Source organism: Oculina patagonica, chromosome 1, assembly GCF_052425735.1.
Source record: "Oculina patagonica isolate OP01 chromosome 1, crgOcupat, whole genome shotgun sequence".
In the NCBI taxonomy this organism is placed as follows: Eukaryota; Metazoa; Cnidaria; class Anthozoa; order Scleractinia; family Oculinidae; genus Oculina; species Oculina patagonica.
Genome location: NC_135758.1, coordinates 10,114,389 through 10,136,775, shown reverse-complemented (window position 1 = coordinate 10,136,775; position 22,387 = coordinate 10,114,389). Strand labels below are relative to the sequence as shown.

General features: G+C 33.3%; 2 protein-coding genes across 2 annotated transcripts; one reads left to right on the top strand and one right to left on the bottom strand.

The window, feature by feature from the left end:
- Window positions 1–2,000: 2,000 nt before the first annotated feature.
- Window positions 2,001–3,431, bottom strand: LOC144644865 (uncharacterized). The gene has a single exon (XM_078504419.1). The coding sequence runs from the start codon at window positions 3,429–3,431 to the stop codon at window positions 2,001–2,003; it is 1,431 nt and encodes a 476-aa protein (XP_078360545.1).
- Window positions 3,432–18,303: 14,872 nt separating this feature from the next.
- Window positions 18,304–22,387, top strand: LOC144655461 (tetratricopeptide repeat protein 28-like). Its single transcript, XM_078515711.1, has 3 exons — window positions 18,304–19,345; window positions 20,069–20,159; window positions 21,789–22,387. Exons 1-2 carry the CDS (start codon window positions 18,317–18,319, stop codon window positions 20,132–20,134), a joined length of 1,095 nt encoding a protein of 364 aa, XP_078371837.1. The 5' UTR covers window positions 18,304–18,316; the 3' UTR covers window positions 20,135–20,159; window positions 21,789–22,387.

The window sequence follows — 22,387 nt, the reverse complement described above, 5'->3', positions numbered from 1 at the left end:
GAGAAAGCACTTGCGATCAAATTTGAAGTTGGTGACAGAAAAGGAAAAGCAGAAGATTACGGAAACCTAGGAACGGTGTTTCGATTGGTTGGTGAATACGACAAGGCCAAAGAATATCTCGAGAAAGCACTTGCGATCAAATTTGAAGTTGGTGACAGAAAAGGAAAAGCAGAAGATTACGAAAACCTTGGTATTGTGTTCAAATATCTTGGTGAATATATTAAGGCAAAAGAATATCACGAGAAAGCACTTGCAATTAAAATAGAAATTTCTGACAAAAAAGGAGAAGCAGCAGAAAACGGAAACCTAGGAACCGTCTTTCACTCTCTCGGTGAATGCACAAAGGCCAAATTTTATCTCGAGAAAGCACTTGCAATCACAACAGAAATTAGCGACAGAGATGGGGAAGGCTCGTCGTGTGCAAACCTGGGAACTGTCTTTCGATCTCTTGGTGAATATGAAAGGGCTAAAGAATATCTCGAGAAAGCACTGGAGATTTCAAAAGAACTTGGAGATAGAAATGGCGAAGCAGCAGATTATGGAAATCTAGGGACGGTGTTTCAATGTCTAGGTGAAAATAGCAAAGCTGTCGCATATCACGAGAAAGCACTTGCGATCAGGATTGAAATTGGTGACAGAAAAGGAGAAGCAGCAGATTATGGAAACATAGGAACTGCGCTTCAATCTCTAGGAGAATACGACAAGGCGAAAAAATATCTCGAGAAAGCACTCGCAATCAGAATAGAAATTAGTAGTATAGTGGTTGGGGGTACGAGACCCAAAAATTTTTGGATCTCTTACTCCCCAACCACTATACTACTAACCAGTGCTGGATTTAAAACTGGATCCAAAACTGGATCCAAAAATGGATTTGAAAAAATGGATTCAAAAAATAGAATCAAAAAATGGATTCAAAAATAGAATCAAAAAATGGAATCAAAAATGAAATCAAAAAATAGAATCAAAACTTCTTATACTCTTTTTCAAAATTTTAGATACAGTGCGTTTAAACAAGCCTTGATATCATAACTGAAATATCAATCTGGAAAAACAAGCAAAGCCGAGTTTTATGATGTTTTTGAAATTTATTTCAAAATCTCTTATACTCTTTTTTAAAAATTCAGTGCGTTTAAAATCAACTCTTTTATTCCTGCTTGCCTTTTCATATGCAAAAATCAGATTTGGTTCCCACTGTTATCATATTATTAATAATTAAATACTTCTTATCCAAGGTCATAAGAAAATTCAAAAAGCATTTTCTATTTTGGCAACTATATATAGCAACACAATAATATTTACTTTTTGATTTTTTCAGCCAATCAGAGCTTTCATTTTTTTGTCCAAAATTGTTTCTTAAATGTATAATTTTTCCGAATTGGTTTCAAAGTTGGTTGGGTTTTAGAAGCAGTTATTTCACCATGGTTTACACACAAGCGCAATTGGAAGAGAAAATAATACATGCAACCGAGGTGATATCAGAGTCTTATCAGATATGTTTGGAGCTGTATCAGACACCAAAAGTTGATATTAATATGAAGCTTGATGAATTTAAACAGAATTTATCTACAATGGATTTGGATACTGTAGAGGAGGGATTTGAGAAGGGTTTGTCGCTGTTCACAGAGATAAAGAAGATGATTTTTGAGGAACGGAAACGTCGCCGTTATGTACGACAGCTAAAGAATAAAAAGAGACTAAACAATATCAAGATGGATGTTAAATTGGTACGCAAATCCAGAAGACTACAAGAGGCTGAAAGCATGATTATTCACAATGGATTATCAGCAAACTGAACTTGATTAAATTTTATTATGGCCGTAAGCAAAACTGGTTTTACCATTTTCATGTATGTATCTTTTATCATCAAAGCAAGACAATGACACTTTATTAAGCTTGTAGCTATAAAGTTGATGTTTGTTGCTCCGAATGGTTTTCATCATATGATGCATATGTTTATTATTAAAGAGTGTCTCTCGGTAGTCTTGAAAATTGATGTAAAATTATTGTATGATTTTATAATGCCCGTATGCATAACTTGTTATACCATCATCAAGTAAATATCGTTTATCATCAAAGCAACTCAGTGATATTTTATTAATCTCATAGCTTCCAAGTTGATGGCATTGACTTCTGATGGTTTTCATAGTATGATGCATCTGTGTTTTATTGAATAAGGTCTCTTTGTAGTTTTCATGTGTGATGTCTTTTTTGATAACGGATTTCTTGATTCCTTTGGCAGTTTTTCCTACTTGTAGATTGTCTTTAATATAAGAATACATTTTTGATCGCAGACCGATGAATTCTGAAATAGGAATAAAAGAAGCTTCATCTTTGAATTTACCAATGACTTTCTTGTTTGTTTCATCAAAGAATTGTGATTTTTTAGAATAATCACTGTTATCGAATTTCTCTTTGTCATTCCAAAAGTCTTGATATACATCTTCAGCTTCAATTTCATAGGTTAAACTGTCTGTATCTGTAAATAGTAGCTTAGCTCTTTTTCCATACTTCTTTTTAATGTAGTTGTAATGAAAATCATACATCATTGTTTTGCTTAGATCTAAGATACACATACCAACATATGCAGGTCTGTTTAAAGTAAGTGTTTCTTTGATCTTATGCACGGCTATAAGGTCTTCATTGAATATTTTACTACTAACATAAGTTGGTTTTGAGGTCATCTTCAATAGTTTTTTTTCATTAGTCACTAATCTCACATCAACTCTTTTACGAAGATTTTCCATGGTTTTACCGAATACTGAATTATTCATTAATTTAAAGAAGTCTTTTTCGAAAGCATTGTTAGCATATTTACGTTTTTCGGTATTAAAATCGATGTATTGTTTTAACCATGGAGATTGATTGAATTCAAGCGCTCTATAAACTTTTGTTAGCTTTAATCCAAGATCTAAATACAATTGAAGATTCTGGTAATGTAGCACATATTTTTCTTTGTTGTTTAAAGTTGGAATCAACTTATGAACTAATCCTGTTGATATATTGTATTTTTCGGCAATGGTTTTGCAATAATCTGATAGCATGTCTTTGGTTACTTTAATTTTTGTGGGAGCACAAGGATATGAATTATGATGAGTATGCAACTGCTTGGGATATTCAAGATCAACTTCAAGTATCAAGCCCTTTTTACTGTCTTCTTTATACTTAGCTAAGTTTGTTTCATTTATCTGTTTTTGTGTCAACCATCTAAATCCACCTGTTGGTAAAAACTGGCTCATTGCCCAACCGTATAAATTGTTTGCATCAAGATACATGATATACTTTGAGGGCGCCTTCTCATCATATTCTTTCATGTATTTATTGTTTGCTTTACCATATCGATTGGCTATATAGCTTATTCCCCCTCTCATACCTTTTTCAATGAATTGATACATATCAATATCAGTCATCAGCTCTAATTTGATGTTAGTCATCTTTAGCATACTATCCCATGATAAACCAGGGCTACTAAAGTAATGACATGGGTCTAACTTATAATACTGAATACATGTTTTTCTAAAGCTCTCAAATACATCAACTAGTAAAAGACATCACTTTTAAGATAAGATTATGATACTCACCCATGTTTGTAAGATTAAATGCTTCCCAGACATTTTTAACATGTTGATAGTCTTCATCACTGATATGCTCATTATTCAATATGCTGTAAAAGTCTTCTTTAGTTGGCAACCCTTCATTGAATTTATTAAAACTGTCCATATAGTCATAAGGATATACTCCTTTTTTAGTCATTAGATCAAGCTTTTTTTCTTTAAACTTTCAGTGTTATTTAAAGATTCTCTAGGCAAATTACTAACCAGCTTCTCAAGACTTGAACTCATAAACTGAAAACTATCTAGAAAGGTTAAATGATTACCGAGCATGAAGGCCAAATATTTTTCTGAATTATTTGGTATTACATTGATATTCATTTGTTTAATCTCTCCTTTCTTGTTTTTGTATTGTTGTTTTTCACAATAGCTCCAATCTCTTGCATTATGAAATGGCTGTCATATCCTCTTAGATTATGAAAGATCACGGGTATTTTTATTTTATCAGGTTCAATTCTCAATTTTAGATTACAGTCTTGATGAGATGAACCTCGGTATCTGCCAGTAATATGACAATGATCTCTAACTCGTATGTCGTCATCATTGTATGATTTATCACAGATATGGCATTCTTTTGCTTTTTTAAATTCCTCTTCATCTTCTTCAGTCATTTTTAATGGTTTGTTGAATCGTTTTTTTATCACTTTTTTACAATAATCAACCTCTTCAAGCATGGCTTTCATGAATTTGTATACAGCCTTTTCACCCCGATATATTTGTACCGGCTTGGTATATTTATCATCATAGCAACAAACAACCTTATAACCATATCCACAGTCAGTATGCTTTTGATAGGCTTCAGTATATGATTTATCATTATTTTGCTTACAGCCGGATATCTTTTCTGTTATAGCTTCAAAATCGGTATAAATGACAAATGGCACTTGTTGCTGTTTATGGAAGTTGTTGAATTTTAGTATATTATTGTCTTTATCAGGCATTTTAACTGCTTGTGTCCCATTGATTGATGCAATTATTTGTGATCGTTAATACTCTTTCAGAACTAAAACATTGCAAAAGTGCATACAGAGTTTTCCTCTCTTTATGCTTTGTTTGGTTATATGATATTGAATCCTTTATTAGAACATAGCTGTTTATTCAGTTATCAATTTATCTGTTTTATCTTTTCTTTTATATTGGATATTTAAATTAATCTATCTTCTCATTATACCTTTATCTACGACTTGAAATCTGGGAATTGAGGATTTATGTGTCTGATATGACACCATCTAAAGATTCATTATCTTCATTTTTCATATTTATTAATCCTTTTGAACTATTTCTGAGTTCTTGAGGTAGTTTGATATAAGAGGATGCCTTTATTGGTTCATTTTTACTATATTAATATAATACCATCAAGTTGAATACCCATCCTGGCCTTCTGATATCCATTGAGCTACGAAATTTAATATCTGTTGTTTAGATGCTTGTAGTGATTCTGCGATCTCTAGATTATTGATGATTGTTTGTGGTTTGCAATTAAAATAAGCTGTTTTATATATTACACTATCGCCAGTCATCTTTGAAAATGTCACCTTGAGTTTAGAAATTTGAGTCCTTTCATGGCTGATAGTTCTTTTATGATATGATATTCAAAGCTTTCCTTGTGTTTTGTAGTTGTAATAACGGGTCTTTGTTGTGTTTTATACCAATTTCAAAAGACTTTGTGTAACCTTTAAGAGCTTTATCAACTTGTTCTATCTTAGTCCTTGGTAATGGAATTGGTTTTTGTTTTATAGTCCTAGGTAATGGTATAGGCTTGTAATCATCTCTAAATTCAGGAGGTGGTTGAATGACATTTTCCTCATAATCATCAATCATCTGTTTAACACTCTTACGAGGAGTTGGGATTGGTGGCCTAGGTTTATAAACTCTTGGTTGGTTTGCTTTTAGTGATAATATCATTTTTATAAGATCGGTTTTCGATAGCTTAGCTAGATCTGATTCTTTCATATTCTGTATTATATGTTAAGATATTTTTTTGGGTCATTTTGATTTATTATATATTAAAACTATTCTTTAAGCCAAAATATTTTTTTCCATTTTGGCTTAAAGATTTACACATATTAAAATTAAAATGAAAAAAATGGCTGATGTTATAATAATATAATATGATTTCAATTATCCTATATATGATTTATATTGTGAAGTAGAGTGGTAAATTTCATATATTTAAAAGAGATTAGTTGTGGTAAAAAATCTCACAATGGATATATGGCATGTAGTGTTCGAAATATGTCAATCAGGTCAAAGTCTTACATCATCGCTTTATTTATGAGTTTTCACGGTGTTATCGCTAATGATATCTGATCATATATAATATAATCTGATAACCGTTTATGCAATCTACAATTAAACTAAATTGTAAAAATCAGCAAAGATCGTATTATGGATTTGAAAAAACAATTATAAAAAAAAAAATGTGTTAAAGCTATTAATTCATACAAATAATTTTATATTTTATAATTATCTACTCAACAAATCTCGGTATTAATGCTGGTATTTAAATGGTTTGCGAAGGCTTAAACATTGTAACAGAATATATTTTTATGATTGCCTCTTATCTCTTTACGAACGCCAATAATTAATCAATTAGGAAGAGAGAAGCTAATAAAGAACAGGAAAAGCCACAATCTATATTTCACGATTGAAAACAAATAGGAACAGACTAATATATTATAAAGTTAAAAAATTGGTAAAATGTTTTGTGTGTAGGATAAATTAAAGGTTATACCTTTTATAATATATTTATATATAGATGTTTTGTGATACACAGATACATACGATTTAAAAATAATGGGCGAGGGTTCTTTATTTTTTGCAATGAGTTATTATATACAGGCGATAAAGTTGTTGATCATTGCTGTGATAAACCTGATATTTTGGAAGATGCATATATGAAAGTATGTCAAATTGCGGGACTCAGAATTATAAATATATTAGCGAGTATTTTGATTTTTACGAGAACAGAGACAAAATATGGCATAAAAGCATATATAACAGAAAATACCATATCGAGAACGTATTAAACAATATTTGTATTAAAAATGGGGTGCAATTGACTGTAAATCATCGTCATAAAATTTATAAGGTTTTTCATGAAATCGATAGTATTCTTCCATCTATAAATAAAAGAAGAAAGAGGATGATCTCAAGTAAATATATTATACGAGAGCTGTTTAAAATGCTCGGATCCCATACAATTTTATCATTTCTGAATCAAAAAAAACACTAGCGTTTAATGATCGGTATTGGGGTGAGATTTTATTGTTGAATTTGATGAGATTATTAAAATTATTCTGAAGTGAATTTTTTATATATTTTACCATATACTATCTATAATCGGGCTGTTATCATTATTTCACGTGAATTGTCCTTATTTATTATCAAATTGGGGTAGTTGTTGGACTGCTTGTTGAAAGCTGATACCACCAGTGAAACAGAGAACTACCCGAGTTGCTTTTATGTTTTTTATATGTTTCTTGATTGTTGTTTGTCACTAATATGTTCATCATATATTTTTCATTTTTAATTTTATTTCTATTTTTAATCTTTGATTCTTTTTTTTCATTTTTTAAATCTGAATTAAAATTTTTTATTAAGACACTCTACATCCTATTGTGTATGGGAGCTTATACCAGATATGAAGTAAGACTATTTTAGTAACCAAGATTAATACATTCTATCTCTCTCTATTATCCATTAATATTTTTAATCCTTTTATTATCACTGTATAGCATATTTAATGCTATATATACAGTATTGAGGTTTCATTTAAATTAATTCAAACTATAAGCGTTTTGGATCAAACTTAATTGTTGGAAAGAAAGCCATAGAACTACAGACCGTTACTATCTGACATGATGAATTCATGGTCGTTAGATTAAAATACTCGAAAATTTTATGGTAACTGGTTTCTTTTCTACATTTAAAAATGCCCAATTTTTAACTTTCAAATTAAAGCTTGGTCATTAGTAGTAGCTGGTTAATACCATAAATAGCCTTTATTTTCATATCAATCGATGCATTGGTATCATCAATATCTTCCTGGAACTCTATTACATAAAACGTATATTTGTAATTTTGGGACATATCGCTTTTACTAAATGTTTATATATGACTATATGACAATGGAAAAAACTAATCTCTTAGTCCTATCTTCAAAACTCTAACTTACTTAGGGTCGACCTATAATACTCCTCCAATAAATATCGGCCATTAAGGGCATGGCAACGGAAGATATGACTGCTATAAATATCAAGATAATTTTTTGTTTAACGCGTATTGGTTGGTTTTTAGAGGGTAAACCCACCCATATGGAGATTGCCTATCATATATTAAATGTTGAGTCACGTCCTACGACTCTAAACTTTACAATACGATTGTCTCTTTGTTTTTAAGGTTTTGGCTAACTGCTTCTTTTTGCGTGATGTCAGCCTTAGGAAGGGTCATTACTTTTCCTCAACATGCTATTCTCTTAGCCGCTGGCATATTACTTCTTTTTGGGTATCTTTACGGCCGCTCGTGGCCCTACTCTCTTTTTCAGACCTTCGGCGATCAGCCGCTCCTGGATACCTCGAGGGCCTTAATGGTGTAAGGTTAGTCTTATACTTTCGGCTTATCAATATACTTCTGGCTTCTTTTGGAACTTTCACGGCAAACTACTTAAGCACTTGGGTGTAATGGAGTTTAATCTATCTTTTGGGTCTAGGCGACTCAGTTGTAATTCTTCCTTCTCTTTCGACTTTGTTACATCTTCCTCTGGCTTGCGTGCTTCAATAACATCATAACCAGCTTCATTACTTATTTGCTGGAACATATCCATAAGATCCACAAACTTGGACTGCTCTAAGTTTTTTGCGTATAAATAAATTTTATCAAAATATAATAGATTGTATATCATATGCATTAGTGTGTTTGTTTTCCCCGAACCGCTTGGACCGCAAACCAGCATCCGAAAACATTGATTTGGCATGAAATCGTATAGTTGTCTAAAGTTTGAGGCCATATCGTCTTCAGTGTCATAATTCGGTATTCTCATTATATTATATGGGTATATTATTTTCAGTTCAACAAGGTGTTCAACACGGTGTACATCAAGGTGTTAAAAGCTATGTTAAATGTTGATTTTTATATTCAATTTTCATTTTTATGTAACGTAATAATATAAAATAAAATGAGTTTACTTAGATGGAAAGAGCTTGCAAAGAGTAAATCTGATTTGGGCGATAAAATCAATTATGTTAAAAATGCAATCACACAAAATAATATCGGTCAGCAGACAAGCCAAGAGTCATTTTCGAAGGTATTCAAAGTGACAAGTAATTAGATGATGTAATTAAAAGTAATTTGCAGATAGCAAAAGTACCCAAAAATCGTGTCAAAAAGGGGATGAGAGGTGAAATGGAAGCTCCAGATTACTATCCTGAAGTTGATCCTTTTGAGGATATGGACGTAGATAATTTATTTGATGAGCCTGTAATGCCACAAAATGAAAAACAGATTGTACCGAAACCACCAACATATGAAGAATCTTTAAAAGATCTTTTAGAAGGAAATAAGGAGATTTATGTTGATCCCCAATATTTTCCTGAATATGAATATGAATTACCTCCTGAATACGATGAGGATGAAATTGATTATGCTTTAGATGCTGATGATGAAGTAAGTGAAATACTAGAAGACGTTGGTATCGACGATTATGATGTAGTGCAAATGAAATTAGATCAGCCTGAAATGACACCAAAAAAAACCAAGAACTATCTTAATAAGATTTTAGAGAAAGCCAAATATAAACGGAGACAATTGAAAGGTTTCAAGGCGAATGTTACTAAAGAATATAATAGGGGAACTATATCTGAAGCGGAAAGACAGATTAAAAATAAGAGAATAAGCAATGCAAGAGTTGCATTAAATGACTACATAATCATTACGAAAGTAAAGCCAAAACGATAAAAGGTTCTGGTATTCGAAAAAATCAGAAAGGTGGAAATGTTATATTTTTTAACGATGTAAAAAGCTTCTCAAAAAATTGGAATTGATCATCGGTTCAATAAACGCAGGAAACACATCATTTAAAATGCGAAATATGGGAGTCGCTATATTAGACACACTTTTAAAAAGGTCTACTATAAATAAACAACAATATAAACAGATATATAATCTGACTTTAAAGTCTAATTTATGTAACTGTATTATATATATGGATCGTGAGTTAGTATTATCATCATATAGTGTTAAAAATCAAGGGAATAACACTCCTCAAAATTTTACAACTAAATTCAACAGGCATATAACATTGGATAGCAATTACCAATATATGATAGGTCTCAATCGTATTATTAACATGTCATTTACATGGTTTAATGTAAATCCCTCATATGGTAATCAGCTGATTAAATATAGTTCAGATAATGGGAATAAATTTGAAGACATAACTTTCCCTGCAGGTGTTTGGAATTATTCTGAATTTGATGAATATATTAAAGAGATTACTAAGACGGGGGATGATGATAACCCTATATATCCCATCTCTATTGATTTTGATTCAACAACATTCCGAGTCACAATCACTTTATCTCAAAATTATCAACTTGATTTGACGCATAGCAATTTCAACGACCTTATAGGGTTTGATAAAAAGGTATTAAAGGATGCGGTTAATATTGGTCCAAGAGTCCCAAATCTAAGCCAAGATACCGATATATTAAATGTACATTGCGATCTAGTCAATACTTCTTTAGTCGATGGCGAAGAGTCGGATATCATTTATACTTTTTCGACCAGCGTACTACAGCCGAGTTATTCGTTTACAATCGAGCCTCGTAGGGTCACATATAACCCGGTTAATAAGCAACAGATAAGTAGCATTCGAATATACATCACAGATGGGAAGAGACGGTTAATTAACCTGAATGGAGCGGATACGTCTTTTTCATTAATTTTGAAAAGGATAGAATAATATAACATAATAGTATATAATGAAACCATATGAATTCAAGAGGTTTTACCATCCAAAATTTGGTAAATTTGTATATAAGCACAAAGGGTCAGGGATTATCGTTGATAACATTTTCAAACCGATGAAGAGTGTTATGTCGTCTGTTGTTAAAAAAATTGTCAAGCCCTTAGGTAAGAAGGCAATAAAATCAGGTATTTCTCATGCAGGTGATAAACTGGGTAAAAGGGCATCAGAAAAAGCCGGAGACCTTATAATGGAAAGGCTAAGGAATATGAGGAAGGGAAATGCTGGGCAAAAGTCACTATCCCCAATCTTACAGAAAGTAAATGCCTCACCTGTCAGACACCAACAGAAAAATGAAAGTACTGATATGATCATTAATAGATTAATATCAGGATCAGGTGTAAAAAGAAGGCGTTGAGTAAAATGAATAAAATGATTAAAAAAATTGGTACATAATTGCAAAATTATGTAACATAATAATATATGTCTTTTAGAACAAGCGAATACTTACAGAGATATGAGTTGGTTCGATTTCAACTCGATGATGTAATTCGAGTCCCAGCTAACGGTCAGCACCAACTTAAAAACGGCTATAAGTTCACGATTAACGATAGAAGTTCATTCTACGATTGGTATAATGCGTATTTCGAGGTACAATTTCAGGTGCAAATGTTAGCTGATGGAGCAACCACGGGGGCAAATCGTATCACAGTTATTAATGGAGCACATTCATTGATTGCCCACATGATGATTAAATCAGCAGGAAAAATCGTTTATGATACCGATAATCTCCATAAAGTTACTTTCGTTAAGAATCTCCTCGAATATAGTGACGATTTTAGTCGTTCAGTAGCAAAAAATAGTCTTTGGTATCTAGATACCGACCATAGGATAGCAAATGCTAATCAGAATGCAGGGTTTGAGGCTAGGCGACTTTTGACGACAGGTCTCAATGATGTCAATGTTGTTATACCTCTAAATCGTTACAGTTTCTTTGAAGAGCTGGAAGGTCGAATGTTACTCCCAATGCAACTCCAATTCAATATACAGTTACAGAATGACGCCGAATTACTTAAAAAGGCCGATGATGTAGCTGATGGACGAGTGGTCCTTAATAGATTCCTTCTATGGGTCCCAAAATTGACTCCAAAGGACAGCCTATATGATAAGTTTGTTAGTTCCTTCTTGGTAAAGAACACTTGGACGTATATGCGCGAAATGTATGAGGTTTCCGCACCAACGAATAGCAGTGGATTCTTCCAGATATCATCCAGTATTGATAATGTTAAGGCTATCTTTGTATATCTACAACGAGCTAAATCAAACAATGCAGATGAAAATCCCTATGAATTTGATACCTACAATATCAATCTTGACCGTGGGAATGGTAGTTATTTGACAACATGCCGATTGGAATACGGCAACGGAGTGTTTTATCCTGAGACCGAATATGATAGTGAGTCCAAAGTTAGGATCTTCAATGATTTGATGTCTTATGGTATGAGAAAGAATGATTACAACAGCGGTACACAACTCAACTTGGCAAATTACAACTCTCTCTATCCTATTATCTTTTTTGATTTATCATATCAAGCAGAGCGAGTAACTAGAGACCCAAAGCAGTTGATATTCAGATATAAACTAAACGCTAATAGTGCGGGAGATAGTCCTTTCAACGTCCATGCCATCGTTCTTTATGATGAGACAATCGTCATTGACAAGGTGGGGAATGAGCTGGTTATTGTATAAATCAATTAATTAAATATTATGTAAAAACCATTTTATTTTGTATACGTTTTATAAACAAGAAATTATATAACGTAGTATATATACAAGTAATGACAACTTATCACTCTCATAAAGTTAATCTATCAGAAGGACAGCGAAGTAAGCTTTTGACTGCTTATAGAAATAAAAGTGAGATAACTATTCGCTTAAGCAATTCAGATCTGACTGGTAATGATAGTTTAATGTTAACTCACCGGCAAATCAATAAATTAAATAAGGCTAAGAAATCAGGGGTGGGATCTAATTTAAACATCTCAAAGTCACAAATTCGAAAGGTCATTAGGATCGGTCATGGGGCACCGCGAATTGGTTTTCCAATGATTGGAATTAGTGCTCCGAAAACGAAAACAAGATCAAGAAGGTCAACAACTAACAGATCAACAACTGATAACACTTCAAAGAAGGATGGGGGAAATATTAGACTACCAAGTAAGAAAGATGTATTAGCTTACACACCGCCACCATTCATTGGTTCTTGGGATGAATATGATAAATTTCTTAGAACAGGTGGATTGGTGCTTCCAAAAAAAAAGATCTTAAAACCGAAAAGAAAGTAAGAAAGCCAACATTCCATAAGAATATACCAATGAGTAATTTTGATTTAATAAACTGGTGTTTATATTTGAATATACCGATAAAAAATGTACTAATGAGAGACGAGACTGTGCCACATAATCACAAATTAGGAATATTCATTTACAATCTCCAACCGTCATATCTGAGTGGTAGTCATTGGATTGCAACTTATGTAAAAGATAAGGTAATCAATTATTTTGATAGTTTTGGTATGCCTCCATTTCAAAAAATAGTCGATCACGCAAAAAAGAAGAATTTAACATTACTACATCAAAACAATCAGATACAGAATATAAATACAACCACATGCGGATACTTCTGTTTATACTTTTTGAATGAGATGAACCATGGGAATACGTATTCTAATTTGTTGGAAGTGTTTGACATATATGACACAATGAAGAATGAGAAATTCATTCAACATTATTTCAGAAATATATAACTTATATATATAATGGTTAAATCGTATTGCGTAAAGCAGAAAAAACAGACAGAATGCGTACCAGAAAGTGAAAAATATGTTCAAACCAAAAATGGGCGACTTATGATGAGATGCATTTGCTCTGAATGTAAAAGCGTTAAAACCCGTTTTGTAAGCAATAAAAAAAAGACACAAGGTCGGGGAGTTGGTCAAACCATCAACAAAAAGATCGGCGATAAGATTCCGGGGTTTCAACAAGCTCAAGACGTAGCATCTTTCATCATGGGCGCTACCGGAGGTGATAAAAAATTGTTTGATAAATACTGGAGTGGTGAAATTGCTAAAGGGGCTTTTAACAATAAAAATGGATTATTTTCAAAAAAGTTCTGGACATCCCCAAGTGAGCATCAAGATCCGTCATGCTCTGCTACTATTTGGGATAAGAAATCTAAAAAATGGCGAAACACATACTGCGATTAAATATCTAATGTATATATATATGTGTAAGTCATACTGTGTTTCATGTAAAAAGAATACTGAGTCTATGAATTCTAAAAAAGTCAAAGCAAAGAATGGCCGTCTTATGGAAAAATCAAATTGTTATATTTGCGGTAAAAAGAAGAGTAAATTTGTCAAAAGTCAAAGTGGTGGAGCTCTTGCTCGTTATAAAGGACCATCTACAACTGATAAAATAGCCTATGTAGCATCAAATTTCGTAACTCCATCACCTAGCTTTGCTTCAATGGCAAGACTTTTAGCAGGGCAAGCTCTCAAAGGTGTAAAAGACAATGTTGATTACTACAGAAAGGGAAAAGGTATCGATATCCATAAAGCTATTTTAAAAGTAGCACCAAAAAAGGGTTTTGTAATGCCTGGTCATCGTTATACAGGTCCTGGTAATCCTTTAGAGAAACAGGTAAAGTGGGATCAAAAAACAGGTAAAATACTGGAGATATATGAAAAACCAACAGGAAAAACAGATGCCGTCAGCATGCAACATGATGTAGATTACAGCGTATGTGCAAATAAATCCTCAAAAGATCAAGTAAAGTGCAAAAATGAAGCAGACAGGAAAATGGTTAAATCCTTAGACGCAATACCATGGAAAGACAGGCAATGGGGACATGCTTTGGCTCGAAATATAATAGCTGGTAAATCGAAAGTAGGTATGGGTATAAAAAAAAAAGAAGTCAAAAAACGTAAAAAGCCGTCGGGTGAAGAAAACTGGCAAGAAAAATTAGCTAATGAATTACACACGCAAATAAAGAGGAACTTTACTCGACGGCGTGTTATTGTGAATCATATTGACGAAATATGGTGTTCGGATTTGGTCGAAATGCAACAGTTTAGTAAATGGAACAAGGGATATAGATATCTTCTCATGGTACTGGATGTTTTCAGTAAATATGGTTGGATAGTGCAACTAAAAGACAAAAAAGGTGAAACTGTAACTCAAGCATTCAAAACAATATTCAAAGAGGGGCGTAAACCACAATATCTTTGGACTGATAAAGGGAAAGAGTATTACAATAAAAATATGAAGGAGCTTTTGGAAAAGAATGGTATAACACTATACTCAACCGAAAATGAAGAGAAAAGTAGCGTATGCGAACGATGGAATAGGACAATTAAAACCCGAATGTGGAAACAATTCACTGCTCAAGGTAATACGACGTACCTCGATATGCTACCCAAGCTGTTAAAACAGTATAATAATACCAAACACTCAAGCATTAAAATGACACCCGTAGAAGCATCGAGGAAAAAGAATGAAGGCTTAGTATATTTCAATTTATACGGTGATATGAAAACATCAAAACAGAAACCGAAATTCAAAATAGGTGATAAGGTTCGAATATCGAAGTATAAAAGAAATATTTTCGATAAAGGGTACACGCCAAACTGGACAGAAGAAATTTTTACCATCGATAAGATACAATACACTAATCCTATTACTTACAAATTGAAAGATCTCAATAATGAAGACATACAAGGTAGCTTTTATGAACCTGAATTATTAAAAGCAAAACAGGATGTATTCAGAATTGATAAAGTGATCCGTAGAGATTATAAGAAGAAACAAGCTTTAGTTAAGTGGAAAGGATACAGTGATGACTTCAACAGTTGGATTCCAATCAAGGATTTGAAAGATATATAAACAATTTTTAAGAGTGCCTTAAAATCAATTATCAAGTATTACACATGCAAATAAAAATATTAAGTATAATATTTTTATAAATCAGTATTTGATTACAAAAAATATTTTAGGACATACATTCATTTTAAAAAAACATTGAATTTATCAACAACTAATTTTTCATCTAATTGATTTTCATTATAAAAAAAGGTATCAATATTTATAATACTACAGCCGTTATCAAAAAGCATTTCGACAATATCTAAATTAAACAAATTTGATATTACGTAATTAGTATCTTTATAATTATCAAAATATGCTTCAATATAATCGGCCCATGGGTTAGCCCCGCCATCCATAACAATTACACTGTTTGGCTGATTAAATACCATGTGCTTGAAATTAAATTCATCTTCTAAGATTTTAGCAATTATTTTAATATCATTCGATCTATTATTTTTATCCGAGGTTAAACCGATTATAAATCTTTTATTATTCATATATATATTACAAAGAGATTTTATTTTTATATGGATTTATGTGTTTTTCCCTTAAACGCACTATAAAAAACACATATAAAAAAAAAAATGTGTCATAATATTATATGAGTAAAGCAGATATAAAAAACAACCAATTATCTAATTTAATCAATGAAATAACATCAAATCATGATACAAACAGTTGCTCAAAACATGTAATATCTATACTAAAACTTGTAATAGCACTCAATAAAAGAGCTCAATTAAATGAAAAAATATTATTCCATTTAAAATCCATCTCAAATTTAAATCCAATAAAAAACATCCATAAGCTACAAGAATTGAGTAATCATTTAGATTCTCAAGTTAAAAAAATTGATATTTTAAAATCACAAATCATCAATTCAAACATTAAAAAAATAGAAATCATTATAAAAGATGATAATATAAATTTATCTAAATGTTAAATAACTAATCTACTATAAAAGAGATATAAAAAATAACGAATCACAAGAAATATATAACATTAAAAATTTACCATAACTGTCGGTTAAAAATATATAAAAATTTCTAAAGTATATATATATAAAATGGTTGAAGTTCGAAGATATTTTACTCAAAAAGACAAAATGGATGCAAAAAGAAGATCCAAGACTTTATATGCATCTAAAAAGGAATGGTTTTGTGTCATTTGTAATAATTATAACTATAAATTATCCGGTAAATGGAGACATCTTTTAACACAAAAGCATATTAATAACAGCATCATTTACAACAAAAAATCAGATTAAACGCACTTTATAAATGATATAAAAAATAATGTATAATAAATATTATAATGACATCAAATTACATCAAAGAAAAATTTGTTGATATGATGAATATTATAGAAAAACATTGCATTAAGGACAATACACATTTCTTACAATTAAGTGAAAAGGAACAATCAGATAAATTAGCTAACATTTGTACTGATCTCGGTATTATATCAAATATGATCCTTCATAAAAACATGTTAAAAAATCTGATAAAAATACAAAAATATTATATTGAAAATGTAATATAAGACGTTCATTTTAAACGCACTAAGATGCAAGATTTTTAAAAAAGAGTATAAGAGATTTTGAAATAAAACTCGGCTTCGGCTTGGTTTTCCAGATTGATATTTCAGTTATGATATCAAGGCTTGTTTAAACGCACTGTATCTAAAATTTTGAAAAAGAGTATAAGAATTTTGATTCTATTTTTTGATTTCATTTTTGATTCCATTTTTTGATTCTATTTTTGAATCCATTTTTTGATTCTATTTTTGAATCCATTTTTTCAAATCCATTTTTGGATCCAGTTTTGGATCCAGTTTTAAATCCAGCACTGGTTAGTAGTATATGGTTGGGGAGTAAGAGATCCAAAAATTTTTGGGTCTCGTACCCCCAACCACTATACTACTGAAATTGGTGATAGAAGAGGAGAAGCAGCAGACTACGGAAACTTAGGAACAGTGTTTCAGTCTCTTGGTGAATATGCAAAGGCCATGAAATATTTCGAGAAAGCACTCGCAATCGGAATAAAAATCGGTGATAGAAGAGGAGAAGCAGCAAACTACGGAAACTTAGGAACAGTGTTTCAGTCTCTTGGTGAATATGCAAAGGCCATGGAATATCTCGAGAAAGCACTTGCAATCAGAACTGAAATTGGTGACAGAAAAGGATAGGCTTCATCTTATGGAAACCTAGGAAGTTTGTTTCAATCTCTTAGTGAATATATGAAAGCTAAAGAATATCACGAGAAAGCCCTTGCGATCAGAAAAGAAATTGGTGACAAAGAAGTTGAGTCCTTTTCTTATGGAAACCTAGGAACTGTGTTTCAAGATGTCGGTGAATATTCCATGGCTGAAGAATACCTTGAGAAGGCGCTTTCGATTAGTAGAGAAATTGAAGACGGTGAGAAGGAATTTCGATGCTGTTGTAACCTTGCATTGGTGAAGTTGACGAGTGGAAAGATCCAGGAAGCGTTTCAGTGTCTGTTTCAAAATACGAACAAATGCGAAGAGTTGCGAGTATTTCTAAGGGACAACGATCAGTTTAAGATATATTTTCAGACGAGCACGTTGTCCACTATCAGATGTTTAGTGCAGTTTTATGTGCCGCTCGAAGATTTAAAGAAGCTCTTTATGTGGTGGAGCTGGGAAGAGCTAGAGCTTTGGCAGACTTAATGCAAACGCAGTACGCATTAATGGAACCATTCTCAGCTAATCAGCAATCATGGGTGGGGATTGAACGTATTATGAAGAAAGAGAGTAATAATACCTGTCTATATCTTTAGTATTACGCTAAAGATATATTTATGTGGGTTCTTAAAACAAGCGGAGAAATTCATTTCCGAAGAGTAGCCGTAAATGAAAATATTATTGGCGCCATATTGATTTTCAATTTCGATGACTTTTTGGCTAAAACTTTTAGAGCTTTTCGACTTGTAGACGATGATGACGAAGAATGCAAAGATCCTGAATCAAGTCTCTCTTTGTGTTACAAAATGATCATCGTTCCTGTAGCTGACTTACTCGAGGGCTCGGAAATCATTATTGTTCCTGATCGCTTCTTGTACCAAGTTCCATTCGCAGCTCTTTCCAGTGAAAATGGCAAGTACTTTTCAGAGACTTTTAAGATCCGCATCGTTCCTTCATTGTCGACTCTCAAGCTCATTCAGGACAGTCCAGCAGACTATCATAGTCAGACTGGTGCACTGATAGTGGGTGATCCTGTGGTTAGCCGGGTGCGTTACATGGGACGTGTTAAGAATTTTACTCCACTGCCTTTTGCAAGAAAGGAAGCAGAGGTGATTGGAGAACTGCTGGGCGTACAGCCTTTGTTAGGACAAAACGCAACCAAGCACGCAGTCCTTGAAATAATACATTCAGTGAGTCTGGTACATCTCGCTGCACATGGTAATGCCGAAAGAGGAGAAGTTGCCCTTTCCCCTCGTCCCGCCATTAACAGAATTCCAAAAGAAGAAGACTACTTATTGACAATGTCTGACATTTCACGGGTTCATCTGCGAGCCAAACTTGTAGTACTTAGCTGTTGTCACAGTGGAAGTGGACAGATCAGAGCCGAGGGAGTTGTAGAAATCGCGCGAGCGTTTTTAGGATCCGGTGCACGCTCAGTGTTGGTAACATTGTGGGCCCTCGAAGATATTGCAACAGAGCAGTTTATGAGTCGTTTCTACAAGCACCTTGTTAGTGGGGAAAGTGCCAGTCAATCTCTTAACGAGGCCATGAAGTGGATGAGAGGTAACGGCTATTCTGACGTGAGGCAGTGGGCAACTTTCATGCTGATTGGAGATAACGTGACATTTGATTTTTCGAAAGTAAAAGTAAGTTTAATTAAGAAAAGAAAATAAGTGATCTTAAGACCCTTAAAGAACTACTAACCTGACGGTGGTAGAAAGATCCCCCTTTCATTTCAAGTAGTATTGTGATTTATATCAAGATCTCCAACACACACAATTTGTCGATTTTGTTGGTATTTGATCATATTCTGCTTCTTGGAGCCAAAATTAAGTTGTCCTGGGTAAGCGAGGTGTCCCAAGCAGACCTAACAGAGCGTAACAGGCAGTTAGGGTTTCCCTAGCTCTAGCTAGAGTAATCCTCTTGCTAGGGTAATGGCTAGCTCTGCCTCCTTGTAAACAGGGCCTTAGTCCTACCCTCTGTCCCCTCCTCCTTTCACATAGGCAAATAATTATCTTCTTTGGCTTTATATCCCCTCACCTGCCATAGAACTGCGGCTTAGAAATAGTTTATTCTTGAGATGATTAATAGCGAAGCACGCGAGGTCTAAAAAAAATGCAAAGGAATATAACCACCACAAGGCTAAAAAAGCGTGTTCTGAGAGAAATAGAAGGAATCTTGGCGACGTTTTCGTTTTATTAAAGTGTTTTAGGAATACCTGTTGCTTTAGAAAGTGTTTAAGGAAAATCGTCTGCCATTTTGGTTTGTTTGTCTGAGTCTTGTCTGAGTCGTGACGTCACTCGCCGCTTCGCTATTATTATCGGATCAATTCTGATTTGTAATTGTCTTTGACCTTGTCGGTGTTTTAGGGAAAACGCCCTGGCCAATGGAGAAGCCCAGTGAGACGTAAGGCTTGCAAGGTCGATCAGGATTAAATAAACCTTTTACAAACGTTTTATGGTAAATACTTTCGTTATTAAAATTAAATTTGCTTACATTACCTAAAAAATGGAGCTAATCGACACAAACACTTCATCAGATTGTATACAAAAAGAACATGTAAATGTACACTCTGTTAAAGGTCAAAGTACGCCATTTCGCTTCCGGAGGGCATAGAGAGCCCTTACCTACAGCCGATTTAGGTTCTATCAGTTATTCAAGGGAGCTAAATCACGTACTTAACCTTAACAAAGGTATTAATCTAAAATTGCAGGTTTGCTTCATCAGCGTTAAACTTATAGGAGAGTATTACAACAGCCTTTCACCCAGCCCAAACTTCTTAATAGCGATGTTTCCCATAATCAGATATCGTCTAATGAATCGCGAAGAAAGGTCTTCAAAACTTTTCTTATGCCAAAATACGAATACATTGTTAAGACAGACATTTCAAAGTGCCAATTCAACCCCCCCCTACAAAAAGCAATTTCAAGACCCTTTTATTCATTTTATATATTGAACCTATGTTATACATACATAAATCGACTCCCCGATACACTGTAAAAATCAAAATGCTTGACTTAAAAAATGTTTAACGTCCAAATCATTAAAATAACTAAAGCCACCTTAAGGTGTTACCTTTCTCCAGCAGCTTATATTAGAGTAACGCCTGCTTGTTAATGCATGAAAAAGCTGAATGCTACTGAGTTTCGTTATCTGATGCACAAATTTTGCCGAATCCGCTTGAGGCGTGCCTGGCCATGCCATCATACTCCAGTAGAGTCTTGTTTGCATAACCAGCTTTCTTATAACAGTTAACACATTATGAACAACAACAACAGCAGCAACAACAACACCAGCGGTGACATCAACAGAAACAAACAGCGACAGCAGCAACAAGAGAAACAGCAGCAGTAGCAGCAACAGTAACAGCAACAGCAACAACAATAACAAATCAAAAATAACAATACCAAAGCAACCGCAAAACACAAAAATAACAATATCCATAATACCAAGTATTTATACTGACTTAGAGGACTCAAATACTGAAAGATATATAGAGAAAAATATGCAGAAATTAGAAATGTTTTATTTGAGGTGGAATACTTATGTGCCGGAAATAACACACCTTCACATTTTTGCAGCAATATAACTTTCATCTATGAAATGTTCTTTTTTAATAAAGCAAACTAAAGACGTTTAATTTGGGTATCGAAAGTTAAAAAATAGAGGTAAAATTGGTTAAGAAAGTTTAAACGAGAAATTCTAGTGCCTCGACCATCCCAAATTGGGCCTAAATAGAGGCGACACTTTGGGGAAACTGGGTACTAGTTCAATCACTGTGTGACGTCACAGGGCTTGCACTAAGGATCACGCAACCTCATTTACAACAGCAGCGACGACAGCGAAGCAGGTTGTTTTATGTTCAAGAAATATAGCAGAGAGAATGTCAGAAAGCGATTGCAACTCAACAAGTTCTTCTTCGGAACAGCACTGCGAAGAATTAGGAAATGAACTCGAGTTAAATATTCGTCGTGCTCGCCCATATGGAAACACATGTATTTTTAGTAAAAAATCTACTTTGTTGCTTTTTGTGACCGCTTAACATTGAGTATGGAACTAAAACTAATGATTTTCTCCTTGTTTCTCCAGGTTGTTTGCTGACATTTTTAAAGACCCACAACGCCTTTTGGATAGACATCATAAGTCGTACAGCTACAGAAATAATTTCGAGAAATATCAGTCAATATTTTTTTTGGCCGAGCTTTACATTCTAGTAATTTTTTGAATAGTCTCAAACGCATAAATCAATTGGCTGCGAAGACTTTTAGAAGCTTTTCGAATAACGTGATAATTTTTTTTTTAAAGGACTCCGAAGAATTAAGCTACTATAAATCTCAGTGAACCACGTTTAATGTGCACGCTCAGGCCTTGCAAAAATTAATAGACTATCTTTTCACCCAGTAATAATTGAAGTTAATAAAATGTAGATAAGTTGAAGTGAAAATAAAAATTTTCTTATAAACGGAGCTTTTATCTGATTTAAACTACGCTATTTTGATTGAGAATTACTAAGTGCTTCTTGAAACCACCACGGCTCTCAAGTTGTCCCCCTAGTCTTCGCTGTGCTCAGAATAGCAAGCGAGTAAAATGACACAAAGATTTTGCACGCTTACCGCGACTGTAGACCTATCAATGCGTAAGACTCAAGCCATCCGATCCAAAATATTTATCTCATACATGCAGGCCAA

Coding starts and splice junctions, on each gene's coding strand:
- LOC144644865 (XM_078504419.1), bottom strand. CDS start 3,431: ATGACTAACATCAAATTAGAGCTGATGACTGATATTGATATGTATCAA.
- LOC144655461 (XM_078515711.1), top strand. CDS start 18,317: ATGTGGGTTCTTAAAACAAGCGGAGAAATTCATTTCCGAAGAGTAGCC. Junction 19,346..20,068: donor TTGATTTTTCGAAAGTAAAA/GTAAGTTTAATT, acceptor TCGGTGTTTTAG/GGAAAACGCCCTGGCCAATG.